This window comes from Micropterus dolomieu, linkage group LG22 (genome assembly GCF_021292245.1).
Source record: "Micropterus dolomieu isolate WLL.071019.BEF.003 ecotype Adirondacks linkage group LG22, ASM2129224v1, whole genome shotgun sequence".
In the NCBI taxonomy this organism is placed as follows: domain Eukaryota; kingdom Metazoa; phylum Chordata; class Actinopteri; order Centrarchiformes; family Centrarchidae; genus Micropterus; species Micropterus dolomieu.
Window position 1 is genome coordinate 26,310,626 of NC_060171.1, and position 15,675 is coordinate 26,326,300.

Genomic DNA, 15,675 nt, shown 5'->3' on the forward strand with positions numbered 1-15,675 from the left:
TTTTGGAAAAACATGCTTATTTGCTTTTCTACAGAACGTCTGAGCCTCTACCCAGCTAACTCCTGGTAAAACCATAACTTTGCTTTTACATTTCTCTCTGTGTACAAATGAAACAAATGACATACAATGTGATTATTTGTGTGCTTTAGAGGTGCTAGTGTTGACATTCAACAGACAGACAAGCTGCGTCCCCCTGATTTCAGTCTTTATGCTAAGCTAAACTAGTTGCCTCCTGGCTCCAGCTCCATGATTAAGACATGGTATCAATATTCATATCTAATTCTTGACAAGAAAGTCAAACGCTTTTTTGCTCTATATGTTAAGTGATTGCTTTAGTTCTAACTTTTGCCATTAAAAAGTCAATGTCCTTGAAGGAGTTCTGAAAATGCCATGTAAGATGTTATTCTTTGTGCCACTTTAGTGAATGACACGAAAATGATGCTTTGGGGTGGAGTTCAGTTCCTGTTACATTAGCAGGAGCAATGACTTGTTTTTTAAGTAGAGATTCATCATTAAACCCAGTGAGCCCCATCCAACCATCTGAACAGCTAAAAAGCATATTCATTACCTGATGATGAGGAAGCATTACCTCGATCATTTTTAGAATTATGATTCTTGTGAGTTATAATGAGGCCTTTGAAACATTATGCATATTTATAAATATGATATCAATGTTGTTGACTATAGAGATGGATAATAGCCTTAATCTGTGTAATCCATCATGTCTCATCAAGAAAAGTTGGATTGCCTCATTCAGACTGATATCCTCTGAGCCATATGTTTCTGCTAGAGCTCCAATTACAAATTCCACTGTAGATATAAATCTCACTCGAGCTATAGCTGGTGATATTGAATGCCATATGGCCCATAGACACCACAATACCCCAAAAGGTATTGCACTGGAATTACTGGGATTCTGAGGGGGAAACAAATTTAAAGCAACTAGATGAAGTTGAGCTTCAGGCAGTAACTTGTTTGCCCATGGGGTTTTAATCTCAACTTTAATCTAGATTATATCCACATCTGGCAGATCCCTGCGTGCCTCCTCATCTCTCTTGGACCCCATGGTGTGGCTGGCCATTCTTCTCAGAAAAAGGGGCATGACCCCACCGGTTTTGGAGTCCACCCAAGGATTTGACCGAGGATGAGAGGATGGTTTAAAATGAAGATGTAGCACTAAGCAGAGCTTACATTACAAAGATCCCCCTTCACGAACTGCAGATTTGTAGAAAGACATGGCACCCTTCCAGCATGGTGCAATTGCGCACATGAAAAGAAAGAGGTGATGTAAGAAGGGGTTTTCCACAGAATTGTTGTTCACAGAATACTTATCTGTGTATTTGGCTTGGACATCTGTTTCTGTTTCTTCTTCTCTCAGAAATGTTCAGCGGCAGGACTCTGATTGAGCACCCCAGCCTAGCCAAGGAGATTAGACTGTCATACCCAGAACAAACCAATAAACTACAGCCCAGAAAATGGATTTCTCTGAGATTACTAGGAGAGCTTTTATTTGGAGCGTTGCAAAGTACACGTTATGGTTGTTAACGCTCGTTCTCTCTCACTCACGCACCCTCTCTCTCCAACACAACCACTCCCTCACCCACTCCTTTCATTTCCTCATCACCTGACTGAAAAAACAATCATAACTTCTGCAATATCTTCAATAATAATAATTTTCCTGGAGTAGTAAAGAGAATGGAAGAAACCACCACCTCTTTGAGTTCAAGCATACCATCATACATGAGAGAGAGAAAGAGAGAGAGATGAATTTACATCATAATCATATATCAGCCAAACTATCAGTTTGTTTATATTTCTTCTCAGAACATGGCTTCAAGCTTCTCAAGAGGAGCACTTTTTTGAATTCATGACAGAGTATGCTCATACTGTAGGTAATACATTGAAAAGTAATATGAATAAAACTAAAACTTGCAGTTGGGCTGGTATTTTCACAGTGGAAGGAAAAGCAACTTTGGATTGAATATTGCATGTTTATAGAAGCAGCCGGTTACTAATATTGGCTTTCTGGTCAGACAAACTGGACTGTCCAATTTAAAGGGTTTTCAGTCTTTCAGTTTCTGTGTGCACACTTGTACTCCATATCAGCAGACCGAAGAGCAATGGAAATACAGTTTGTTTAAACTCCTATTATCCAGTGCAACACAGATACCTTCACCCGCTTCGCAGCAAGTGAGGCCTTTGGAGCAATAGTCATTTGCAGTACTTTCATTGTATGCAACACAGAGTTTAGTTTAGGACAGAGTCAGTCAGTGCGAGTACTGTTCAGAAAGCTGCTGCTGGCAGGCTGTGATTGTTGTTTCCTGCAGATTCACCACCTTTCCCCAACAGAGCGAGAGTTTCCAGTGAGTGCACGCTGTCCTTGTCTAGACGCAATCCCAGTGCAGATGGAGCCGAGTCCCCCCCACCTCCCGCCTCCTGCTGCTCCCCAGTGGCAGCAGCAGCAGCTGCAGCGGCCGCGCACTCCTCTTTGAACAATCGGTCATGCTCCATCTTGAGCTCTTGGTAGGAGCGGGAGAACATGTGGAAAATGGAGGTGGCAGGGAAGGCCATGATGAGGATCCCGCTGAGGATACTGCTCAGTGCTACAACCTGTCCTGGAATGGACCTAGGCACCATGTCGCCATAGCCCACGGTCGTCATGGAGATAATGGCCCACCAGTAGGAGGCGGGGATGCTGCTGAAGTCATGGGTGCCTGTGAGCTCGCTCTCGGCCAAGTGGACCAGCGGGGAGAAGAGGGTGACAGCCACGCAGAGGAAAAGCAGGAGGAGGCCAAACTCCCGGGTGCTGCGCCTGACCGTCAGCCCCAGTGTCTGCAGGCCGAGAGAGTGGCGAGCCAGCCGCATCACATAGAGAATCCTCAGCGCCCGCAGAATCCTCAGTACCAGGCCCAGCTTGTCCAAGTAGCCCTTACCTCCTCCTGGTCTTTCGTGGTCCATGGATGGGTCCTCCTCTGCCACCACCAGGGAGACGTAGTACGGCAGGATGGCCATGGCGTCGATGATGTTGAGCGGCCCACGGAGGAAGTCCAGCTTGCTGCGGGCCTGAATGAACCGCAGGATGAACTCCAGTGAGAACCAGGCCACACACACCGTCTCTATGATGAACATGTTGTAGCACTTGGATGAACACTCACCCTGAGGTAGAGAGGGGAGGGGAGGGGTTAGGGGGGAGCAAGAGAGAGTGAGAGAGAGAGAGATTGAGGGTGAGAGGAGCAGGAGTTTGACAGGGAGCAAGACAGATGGGGTGGGAGACATGGTGAGATGGGGAGAAGACAAAAGTCCTGAGGTCAGATAATCACCCTTGGTAATCATTAATAAATCATGAGCTGCAGTCAGTCAGTATGCTAAAGCTACTGCAGCAGCACTGACAGATAATACAGTGGCACAATCAATCAATTTTTTTATTAGTGCAGGTTTTAAGGATTGATATGACACTCTGAGCAGTTACAGAAAGCAATAAGGTTTGCATGCCCTCTAAATACAGTTCAAGGAAGAGCAGTGCAACAATAAAACAAACCCTATGTGAAAATACAGAGGAGATTTTTGAGTACAGAACCCTGCTGTAACTGACCCTCTTCTTTGTTCCACGCCATCACACTGCCATCTCATCACTTTCCGTTTTTCTAGTTAGCTTTTACTCTTCCTCCTCACATTTCCAAATCCCACTGCAGAAAATATCTAGAATCACTTGATATATTATTGAGTCTTCACTTATTTCTAATCAAGCAGCAACCACTACATACCAACGCACTTTAAAATACACTTCCACTAAGAATCGTTCCTGGTTCCAAAAGGCGAGCGTGATGAATTCATTGGGAATTACCCTTCACCACAAATAAAATAATTTTCACCACAGCTTAGCTAATTTAATCCTTCTAATGTATGTGTTGTTTGTGTTCCAAATGCCTCACTGGAAGGCTGGGGGCTGAAAGACTCTGTTCAACCATCCAATGAGCACTTGGCATACTGATGCCCTAAGCCTATCACACTTAGACAAAGTATGCCATTTGAGAACAGCAACTATAAGCTCTTTATAATCTGACACTCCAATCAGCAGTACGACATCATTTGTCAGTGAGCTGTAAAACCGCTACAAATCACTGAGGTTTGTTTAGGCTTGGGCAGAAAAAAAACTTGGTTAGTATTTGGAAAATGTTGTGGTTTGGGTCAAAATTACAACCTCAGTGGGACTTTCATTAGCCGTGTTTCCATCAACATTTTTTAATGCACATTTTGAAGTATCGCATTAGAAAAGGTTTGATGGAAACGGCAAAATTCAGGGAAAAAAGTTTTTATGCTCGCTTGAGATGGTTTTTGCCTTTGTGGAAAAACAGTTAATGCACTAAATAGGAGATGGAAACACTTTTGCCGAATAAGTTCTGATGTGGCGAACTTGTAACTCATGTCTGATCAGCTGTTTCCGCTGTCGGCGTGTCGCCGGATATTCCCACAACGTGCGGAGACATGGCTGGTAGCCAACTTGAAACACATTCCTGTGGACCTCTCTCGGTTTTTCTTAGATCAATGGCCATCAGATCAATGCAACTGGTTTTGTTTCTGGTTTGGAACCCAAACGTCTTGTTTATTACAACCATGTGTAACGTCAACTACTGATGTAACGACGCTTGCCGTAGCCTGGTTTATTCGCTTCACACCAGCTGATGGAAACGCACATATTTTGCATTTACTTTATTTTTCTTTTTTGCGACATTTCAAAAGTCTGCTTAAAATTTGCATGACAATTGGATGGAAACATGGCTATTGTCATGGTTATAATAATAACTACTTAGCTTAGGTTAAAAAGGTTAATGACCAATTGTTAAACAAACCCAACGTGGAATGTATGAAAACAGCAATCAGGTTCTTCAAAGTCAAAGTCTGACATTTTGTTGACCTTCTTCTTTTGCTCCCGCTAAAGAAGAGTCATAATTCCTACGGGGTCTTTGTCACTTGAAGGGAAACATATTTCATTATTGGACATTTTGCTGAAACAACTGTTGCTGTTGTTTCTCTTGGGAGGACAATCTCCTCAGACAACACCCTGTTGTCCATCTTTGGATTCTCTGACTAACTACATACATATTTTTCTACAGTATGCATATTTCTCAGTGAGATCAAGAATGTTCTAATGTCTTTTTCTCAAGTGATTTGCATTTTGTACAATAAAAACTGCATCAGAATTATTGACAAAAACAAAATGAAAGTGAAAATGAGACCACATGACATGATATTTATTATAAAGGTGACCATTACTTCTGTGTTCTCTCAGCATCCCCTCTCATCAGCTTCTTCCCATTTTCTCATTGTTCACTCTGCATTTATCTCTCTGCTACTGTGTGTCTCATCTATTTTTCTTCCCCCTCATCCTTCTTTTCCCTCTCTGCCACCCTCTCTATTCTCTTGCTGCCCCTGTTTCCACCTTCTCATCACTCATTCTGTTTTGCTCCTCCATCAGCCTCTGCGGACTCCCTCCCTCTCATCCTTCATTCTCTGTTTGCTCCTCACACCACTCTCGTTCTTGCATGCAATCCTTCATTCATTCAGTGTTCCTCTTAACACAACTCCCTCCACTGTTTCACTATGCAGGATGCGTGCCTCCCGCTCTCATTTATCACTCGTGTCCTCTCTGGCTTTCTCACTGATTCTCATCCCAGCGTGACACTTGGCCGTTCACTTCAGTCTTGCAGAGTGACACGTATCTGGGTAATTTGTAGTGTTGTATAGTATACAGTGGTGATGGCACAATGGATAAGCCTTTTGTGTGAGAGACCCGGGTTCAATTCCCCACTATGACCCATCCATCATTGTGTCCCTGAGTAAGACACTTGACTCCTAGTTGCTCCAGAGGCGTGCGACCTCTGACATGTATAACAATTGTATGTTGTTTTGGATAAAAGCGTCAGCTAAACGAACAAATGTATACGCAGTGCTAATGTATTAGTGAGTTGGAAATTACGTTTTGACTTTAGAACATTTCCCTTCATGCATTCATTCTTAAACCACTTGTTTTTTTTCCACTGGTGTGATACTGGTGATAGTGAAAATAAAAGTCCTGGCTTGTATCTGTGTATACATTCTGCATCAATCTTTCATTAGAACTGCAGTCCATTAACAGTTTCTCCTCTTGTTCCCAATTCAAAATGTATGACTGTAAGTAGTACAAACTGTAAACACAATTGATTATCACCGTATATAGTTAACATGCCAAACTTGCCTATTTACACAGACAGTGAGTAACCTTAGCATTTGTCGTGTTTCTGACCATCTGATAAATGCAAGCCAATATTCATCTTGCTTTTATTTCTGTTTTGCTCTCCACCAACTCCTGCAATCCCGGGGCTGATGAGAGTGGTGAGAGTAAACCAAAACAATATAGATGTGAGTTGTAAAACCAAAACAATGAAATGAAAGACGCTTAAACACTCTGTGGAGCTAAGGGGAACCACAGAGTCAGCTGATCACTATCTGTTTGTCACTATGTATATATTTGTTTTGATATGTGGATTGCACAATATCCTTTTATTCCTGCTGATTACAGTTTTTAACCATTGATGTGAATTTCTGTCGATTATTATTACTCTTATGTCTTTTTCGCTTATCTTCACTGACTGTACATTGAGTGTAGTTGCACTCAAATCTCGTTGAACTACATTCAATGACATAAAAGAGTTCGGATTCTGATGTGCAAGGCCTTACATGTTTCAGTAGTCCTTTGGTCCATTGTTACCATAAAAATATTGATTAGAACAGTCGTCTTAGCATCATATCCATGCTGACTGACAGTATGAATATCAGTTCAGTTCACTTCATTTATTGTGAAGTGGGAAACTTGACTTGCAATCAGGGCACAAGATAAAAACATACAAGGATCAGATAAACAACACAACAAAAACAAAACAAAAAATGTGACCAGTACATACAGTACACTTAAAATAATCTAAAAACAAAACAATCTCTAAAAGAGATTGCCTGAGAAAATTAATTATTGCACAGAGAACAAAGGAATTTGTTCTCCTATTGCACTTGACTCGGGAAACTCTAAACCTACAAGCTGAGGGGAGGGTTACAAAGTCTTTATTAACAGAGTGGTTTGTGCAGTCTGATTTAGACCTGGCCTTGCGGACAACCTGCTGGTCAAAGATAGCAGTCAGGGGAATCTGTGAGACACTAATCTTACCAGCCACCTTCACAATGCAATTCAGGTGACTTTTTGTCCCTAATGTTCAGATGACTATGCCATGTAATCGTGGAAAAAGAATACATTTAATAAAAGACGTAAAAATTAAAGACTTTTAAATATAATATATAGCATCAGCTTGTTCTGACTCACTGATCATCATACATGATGTTTACAGTGAGTGAAATAATCAAACCCAAGACTAAATCTGCAACAATCCATTCAGTTGAAATTACTGTGTTGTGTATAATTTTATACACATTATCCAAATATTCAGACATATTTTGGTACGCTCAGAAAACTATATAATCTCCACTAGTATTTAAGTTACAGTTTTACGAATTTGAACAATAATTGAGTTTGTAATGACTGGCACAATACCCAACGCGAAACTTCAATACCTGTATCATGACAGCAAATGTGTAACGTTTTTCGTCAGAAAAGTGATTTTTTTCCATGACTAAGCAGTAAAAAGCTGACTAGTAGTGAGAAATCAGTTCAAGTTTGTGAGTGTTGTGTTTTCCTCCTAAAGTATGCAGTAAATTAAAATTTAAAGTAGGGATTAAAAATTCTTGTAGGGATGCTTCTTTACATACAGGAATATAAAACTATTCATGAATGATCAACAACAGTTTCTGAACATAATTGCATTATTCTGAACGTTCCACTATGTTCACCATCGAGTCGCTGGCTTTATCTATCATCTGACATTTGGTGCTGGGCAGGTAACATACAGTGGGTTTACAAGGGCTTTTTCACTAAAAACAGCTGCTGGCTGCACCTGGGAAAGAGATTGAAAACAGCAGAGTTTGCGGGCCAGAAAACCAAAAGTATGTGTTAAAAAAAGGCTAAAAAGCTCAGGGGCACTGCTGAGACAGATAGTATTTCTCTTTGGGTTCATCAGTATGAGTGACGCCTTTGACAGTACACATAGTCAACTGATCCATTTCTAGTGAAACAAAGTGCAGCTAATTTACTAAAATCAAATCAGTTTCTAAGATAATCCATTTAGTTCTACATATGAAAAAAAATTTATATCCATTTTATTGAATTCATAATTCAGTTCTTGTTTGATAAGGCATATTAAACTTGAATCATGGCATGTGGGTCCAGAGCAGCAGGGCAACAGTCGTCAGTGGATCAGCCCACACAGTAAAAAGTGGAACCATAATTGAAATAAAATGACTTCTCTGAAGTTCTGAATGACTGATTTGGAAATATTTGTTCTTTAAGCAGAGGACATTTACAAAAAGGCAAAGACACATTCAATAGTTTAAGGGGTCACTCCCTGAGAATCATTACTTCAATAAATCTTTTACTATATTAACCTTTACACCGCTCCTCCTCATCCATAATCTGTCCTGCATTACTCATGTTTTTTCTGTCTGCTGTCCAGTCCTACTGAGATTTCTGGTTAGCTGTCTGTCCTGTATCAGTCTTTCAGACACTTTCTTCCCTTGTCTCACATGTGTCTCACATGCACTCTCTACCTCTCATTTATTCTCTTCCTCACTACTGTTTCTCTCACTCGTGCTGACATTAGGCCCATCAGGGCTTTGCTTCACCTTTCTCACCCTCTGCTTGATAGGCCATTTATTAAGGAAGCTTTCTACTTCTGTCTCCCTCTCTCTCATTCAAACACACACACACACACAATACCTTCCACAATGCCCACTATCTCCCTGACCTTATCTCCTCCATACGACTCTCTCTGGAAGTAATGTCAGCCACAGCTCATTTCAACACAGACACTGTTCACCCCAGCAGCTGTCTCACAGTTTCATCCATATTAACACATCTCGATGTCAAATTACAAAAGGCCGCAGTGAGGGTAGAATCATCCAACAAGACATACAAATACTAAAAAAGGCTGTTCAAAATACTGTAAAAGGTAACCAAGGGAGACCACAAAGGACAACTCACACGCACAAAAATGGAATGGAAAGAAGTATATAGCTTTATTAACTTTTGACAATGGTTAACTAATAGCCTTGAATAGCCTGAATAAAGCAGGATTTTTTTTCAGTGCAGTGCTTTTCATTGTGCATCTTCTTTTCTCCAAATTAAGCAGGAAAATCTTCTCCATCCATAATGAAAGTTTGTGCAAGGGAGATTTGCACTTTGTAATGAGTGAACGCAAGTAGCCCATGTAGGTGTGGCATTTTTGTATTCCTTCCCGGTAGGTTTCAGGGGACGGACAAGAACATTATTAAGTGTGTATTATTAAGTGTACAGTTGTCATCAAAATCTTGATAGCCTTGCCGTAGACCTGATGAACTATTTTTGAACAAAACCTTGCCTGGTGCGGTCGCACACTGCAATATGATTTGCCTGAAATGTCCAACATAATTAACAAATAATTTCAAAGGGAGAGCTGGTTATTAAAGTTATGCACTTCAGCGCTTAAAGCAATTTAAAAAAATTATCTAAAGGTGTATCAGGTGAAACGCTGTCTCACAATATCAGCATGATGGAGTGTGAGGGTGACATTAGCATAGAAGATGCTCCTGCCACTTTTAAATCCTTTGTATGGCAGCACTTGTGCACCTGCATTGTTTTGCATTTTGTGACTTTCAGTCGATTAAATGACTATTTTTCCAGTCATATATTTTGTAATTTCTTAAAGTCAAAAGATTTCTTAAAAATAGTGTAACAATATCATGTATTGTCTCTTGAGCTAAATGTATTGTCACACCCCTCCTAATCCTACCTGCTGTGTTTGTGTCTACATTTAGTCTGCAACAATGGTGGAACTTTTCTACTATTTGCTGAAACAAGGCAAAACACCTTGTGTTATACATAACCACACTGAAAATTCACTATCATTCAGAGATGGGGGAAATCGTAGATTTGAAAGAGGTTGAGCAGAAAATGAGACAAGAATCCCAAAACCAAAACTCTGTTTAAACTGACATCTTATTTGACCTTGACATTTTTGTTCTTGGGAGGAGAAAAAAGATGAGAAGCTAAGTACAGTATGAATATCAATACTGTTTTTAGAGGATAATGCCTCCATATCTAATGTCTAATAATATAAACACACACCATTTTCATTTGGTACTGACTGCAGTGTAATTCAGGCATCTCTCTGATTAAGCAAGCATTTCTTTTGCATAATTATGATCATTTTCACATTGATGTCAGTGTTTGCGTTAATGGCTGGGCAGATGGTCGGGGAGACGAAATTGGTTCTCTTTCACACACACACACACACACACACACACACACACACACACACACACACCTGACTTTCACTGACGTGGCAGTTAAATATAGATAAGTCCTGTAACAGACAACACACACACACACACACACACACACACAACCTCCTTCCTTTTCAGGAAGGTGGAAAAAACAATATGTTTATGTTACTATTTTTTTATTTGGGTTGAAGGTGAGCACACAGTTTGTATAAAAGACATTATCATTCAAGCATGCCATACTACTGTGTGCATCTTACTGTTTTGCCAGCACCAATTGAGTTTCACATGTTTGTTGACAGCCTCCCATCTACCCTTTGCCAGTAACCCATCACTGTGCACGTGAGGCAGCTGCTGGATGCTTCAACAGCAGATTCACTCTGTATCATGGTTTGAAGAGTAAATGTGTCTCTTTATTGTTGGACAAGAGAAAGCTTCTTTAACTCTGAATTATGAATGTGTTTTCTTTCTCTACTTGTGGATCAGATAAAGCTCCATATTTCACTGTCTTCCTTAGTAATTAGGATGACTCTTCCTACATGCAACTGTCAAAAGAGACGTGCTCATGACTATAAATTGCAGTGTGTTTAAAATTTAGTTATCGTCCTCAGGAATGCTCCCTGATGTTTTGTTCTAACTTTCAATTTCATTCTTTGCCTCTTTCACAGTATGTCGCCTAACTCTACAGCTGTCTCTTTCACATATCTCTCTTGGGGCCCCTCATGATGAGCCCACTGGATCCACAGCTTTAGCAGAAAGGGGAACAAAAGAAAAGATTCTGCCCATCAATCAGCTTCACCTTGAAGTAGACCTTGAACATACTTTGCACCTGCTTCTCTATACTGCTGTGCCAACATTGCGCATACTTTTAAAGCTCCTAGAAAGAAGAAAAAAGGAGGAGGGGAGGGACAGACGGCAGCGACAGAGACAGAACGACATGGAGAAAAAATGGAGGTTGCCACACTGCTGGCCTTTATCTGAAATACGACACTGGCACCAGGCACTGTGTTCACTAGTCATGGGTTATTAAAGGGCTTGTATTATGTGACACCTCCATCCATCACCAGGCTGTTCTCCTGTGACCTGATACCTGCACGTATGCACAAATGCACACAAGGTAATGCATGTGACCAGGTGAGTTTTTACCCATTAATTTGCAAGAGTCCTTGAAATGTATGATGATAAAAGAGCAACAAACAGCAAACCAGTCTCCGAAGACACACTGTCCGCTGACTCTACTTTATAAAGGGGACATGAGTGTGAAAGCAGGGCCAAACAGTTTCATGCCCATACAGGCTTGTTCACACACAAACACCGTAATGGAGAAAAATTAACAAGTGAAAGTGGGGGATAGATAGAACAAAGGAAGCATAGGAGAATTGACAGAGGGAGAGCAGGTGGCTAAGCGCTGTGAATGGATAGAGGAGAAAGGGATTACAAGATCAGTTGATGAGGAAAAGATGAGGTGACATCTGAAGCACGGGGTTCCCTTCATACCCCATAAGTGTCTATTCTCCGTCTGTCAGGATGCTGCACACACACACACACACACACACACACACACACACACACACACACACACAGAGTCAGAGTGAGACACACACATGAACAGCAAATGAGGTTTTCGCTTTGCAGTTTGTAAGGGTCTCTCTTCTAGGACCATTTCATCAAATGGAGGATGAAGATGGGTGTGCATTGTTAAAAACCTCAAAAATGGGATTGAACAATAGATTATATAAAAGAACATCCATACACAATCACACAAACTACATACATACATTTCATACTTCACGACCACACCAATGTGAGGTATGAAAAGGTAGTTTATTTGGATAATAAGGAGTATTTATGATGGAGGGATTGAGGAGAGAGGGATGAAGGGATCGATAGGATTGTTCAGGGTTTGGCTAGGAGCCCGGGGGTCGAGACTCAGGGTGGGGGCTTGTCTCGATAAACGGCTTGCTTATCAACCCCCTGTGGTAGAAAGAGAACAATTACTTGGCAGATTTATGCATGCATGCATGTCTATGATGGTGGGAAGAAACCGGAGCGCCCAGGGGAAACCCACGCAAACACGGGGAGAACATTCAAACTCCACACAGAAAGACCTGGGCTTCAGGTGATTGGATTGGAGGAATTGAATGAGGCGCAGGTGGTTGAATTAGTGAGAGAGAGGCGTGGTCCTGTTCCTGAACAAGTTATATAACTCCATATACTGTGCTATAGCAGCATCCAGTTTTCTTTCTCAGCAATTCAGTGTTGCTATTGGTTTTTCATCCAATAGTCTTACGTGTTTAGTGCCTCATCAAATTCAAGATGTTGTGGGTTCATCAGCAATGTACTCACAAAACACAGGCACACACAGCAAAGGAGACATGCACTTATCAGAATGCTGTGTAAGCAATAAACTACATTTTTTTAAATTTAATAAAGCACGTTGAAAGTGCCCCGTCAATTTGTTGCATCAATAAGCATATTAGAAATTTTGATTAAAAAGCACACACACATACACTTTGGTTATGACGGGGGTTGAGCTGCAGTGTGAAGGAGGGGTTTGATGTTCCAGGCAGAAGGCTCTGATGTGCTGCAGTGACCACAGAGGGTAACCATGCAGGGGTTGACACCTGCCGCTCCGCATGTAACAGTTGCTGGTGTGTTTTTTTGTGTTGCATGTGTGTGTATTGCTTTCATGACCACATCTGTCCTCTGCCCTTTTATTTCCCATGATGTTTCAGGTTTCTCCGCGTGTGTCATCCCTTACCTGTCCAATGGGCGCCCTTACTACGCTGATCAGCCCTGATCTCTTGCAGCCTCCACAGCTGCTCCTGAACACCAGTTAAAGTCTGAGTGTACAAAGAGAGCTTTTTTTATGCTGGTTGCCAGATAGTCTGTTGCCTTGCTGCAGTATTTCTTTCTGCTCTTCAAAAGGCCCCGGTCGTGTCAACATTTATAATGGCAACGTTTTGTAATAAAATCAGTTCATTTCTAAGGAATTGCTATGATTAGTGTATTTGCTCGCAGGGGTGGGTTCAAACTAAATTCACATAAACTTTGGTCAAGTTTGACACACAAGTTGGTGCCATGGACCAAAAGTCTTGATCCAAAAGAGGAGGCTTATTGATTGTGTTGCACAATCCACTTTTATGGAACAACCTTTTGCCGAAGTATCTACTGCTCTACAAAAGAGGAATGGTCTGCAGACAGCTACGAGACAGGAGTTGATGGGACAAATACGTTTGTAGAAAGATCATATTGTCCCCTTAGTGACCGACATAGCTAGCTTTTAAACAGTCAGCCACATCAAAACCATATATGGACCTTTGCAACGTTTTTGGCATAGTTCATTTTTATATAGCTGATGTCAGATGTTATTTGCCAGTCTAAAAGAAACGTTGCGATTTCAGCATCTAACTGCTTCTCTTTACTCGCCTATAGCTGTCTCCAGCAGTCTCCTAGCATGCTAATTTCAGAAGATCTCTGCGACACAACACAAGGACGTCTCTGACATGACATCATAATGGTTACTTCTATGCATTGTGTTGACAAGGTTTGTAATTTTTTTTAATGTTTTAAACTAAAATTGTGGCCAAATCTTGCACATTGTACCTTTAACTGTCAAAAACAGTCTCCACTCACTGCATTTTGCTGTAGTCGTCTATGCTGTGTTATGCCGTACAATCCTATCCTGGCACGGACAGGATAAACACCTCGTACTTTGCTGTTCTCTCCCATAATCCCACTTGGCAGCCATGCAGCACATCAGAGGGAGGGAATTCAGCTCATAATCAGATAGGCAGCAATAGGCAAGGAATCTGCTCCACACTGATACGTCAAACGGAATCCGTACATGCCCGTAGACATAAACACATAAATGCACGCTAATTATTAGAGCATGCACATACGTGTATTATCAGTGATTTAATGAAGTTTAGTAATTAGCATTTTAATAATTTACAGATCCTCATTAGGTTTAAGATTGAGAAAGACAGTATCTCCACTATACAACCATAACTGGCAACCTGTTATGTGAAGAATTTTTTATGTTATGTTTTTTTTTTATGTTGTGCTTTTTATATATATATATTTATTTTATCACCTTGAATTATCCATTTCACATTATCTAAATTCATAATAATAAGGTCATCTGCAGCTACTGTAAGGTCCTCTCTCTTTGGCTCTATAATGTAAGAGAGTGTGTGTGCTTTAGAGACATTATAAATGCCCCAGTGTTATCAAAAAGGTTTACCACCCCTCTCCTCTTCTCTGCATCTACTTAATCTTTGTTTCTCCATGTCTTTCCTCTCCCTTATGCTCTCTCCCTCTCCTGCCACCAGCATGCCTAATGTCCTGGTTACTTTCCTTGACTTCTAGACACTCTGACTGACTGCCAGCCTCAGTCTCACCCTGCTGAGCCAACAAAGTTTACAGACTCGGACACCTATTTATGCTCCCTTCATGTTCTTTTAATGGGGGGTTGAAATTATGAGGATTGGGAGAGACAAATGTGGCACATGAAGAATGCATTCTTAATTTTGTGTCCCTGTTGTTACACATACAAACGAGGCTCATGATTGATGATGGTGTTTTGTCTTCTTGGCTCAGCTGATGTAGCAAGCTACTTTGTGGAAAGACAAAGAGAGTATATGCACACACACAAATGGAGGCATTTAAAGCCTTTACTGTTTCGTTCTTTGCATCTCCTGTTGTTGTGTTTCACATCTCAGGTGTGGAATTGAATTACCTTCTTTAAAATGATATGCTGGGAAGGTGCACAATTGTATTGCGCTGAAACAATTCACAACTGTTTTTTTGTTTTGTTGTTGTTGTTTTTTGCAGATCAGACTGTTGGCTGTGGTGCTTTGAGCTGCCGGCAGGGAAATTCATTCATGCTTCTAAGTCCAGGCAGCCAGAAATGTTGGATACTAAATCACAAGACCCCCTCAGAGACAATCCATTTGGAAACTGGCTTTGTTGATTCACATAATGCAATTCTGCACAGTTCAGAAGCAGGAGACATACACGCATAACCAGAGATTCTTCTGAGATTTTATCACAGCCAACACTTTGTCCTTTTACACCAATGTCCGACTTCATTGAGAATGATTCGAAAAAGATCAGATAATAAAAAAATAACAAATTCAGTTGTTAGTTTCTGGCTGTTGGGGATATGACAAGCAGATCTATTACAGCAGAAGACCTTCATGGTCATTCAATTTTCTTATTTTTTCATTTGTATTGTGCTTAATCAGAATACTGTGTATTGCCTACAGCCGCTAC

General features: G+C 41.0%; 1 protein-coding gene across 4 annotated transcripts in view; it reads right to left on the bottom strand.

Annotated features, from left to right (window-relative positions):
• Nucleotides 1–1,491: 1,491 nt before the first annotated feature.
• kcng4a (potassium voltage-gated channel, subfamily G, member 4a) overlaps nucleotides 1,492–15,675 on the bottom strand; it is a 25,744-nt gene continuing 11,560 nt past the window's right edge. For all 4 annotated transcript variants that reach the window (XM_046038358.1, XM_046038357.1, XM_046038355.1 and 1 more), the window contains exon 4: nucleotides 1,492–3,156. In XM_046038358.1, coding sequence (XP_045894314.1) covers nucleotides 2,284–3,156 — 873 coding nt within the window. In that variant the 3' untranslated portion in view covers nucleotides 1,492–2,283. The remainder of the gene's footprint in view (nucleotides 3,157–15,675) is intronic.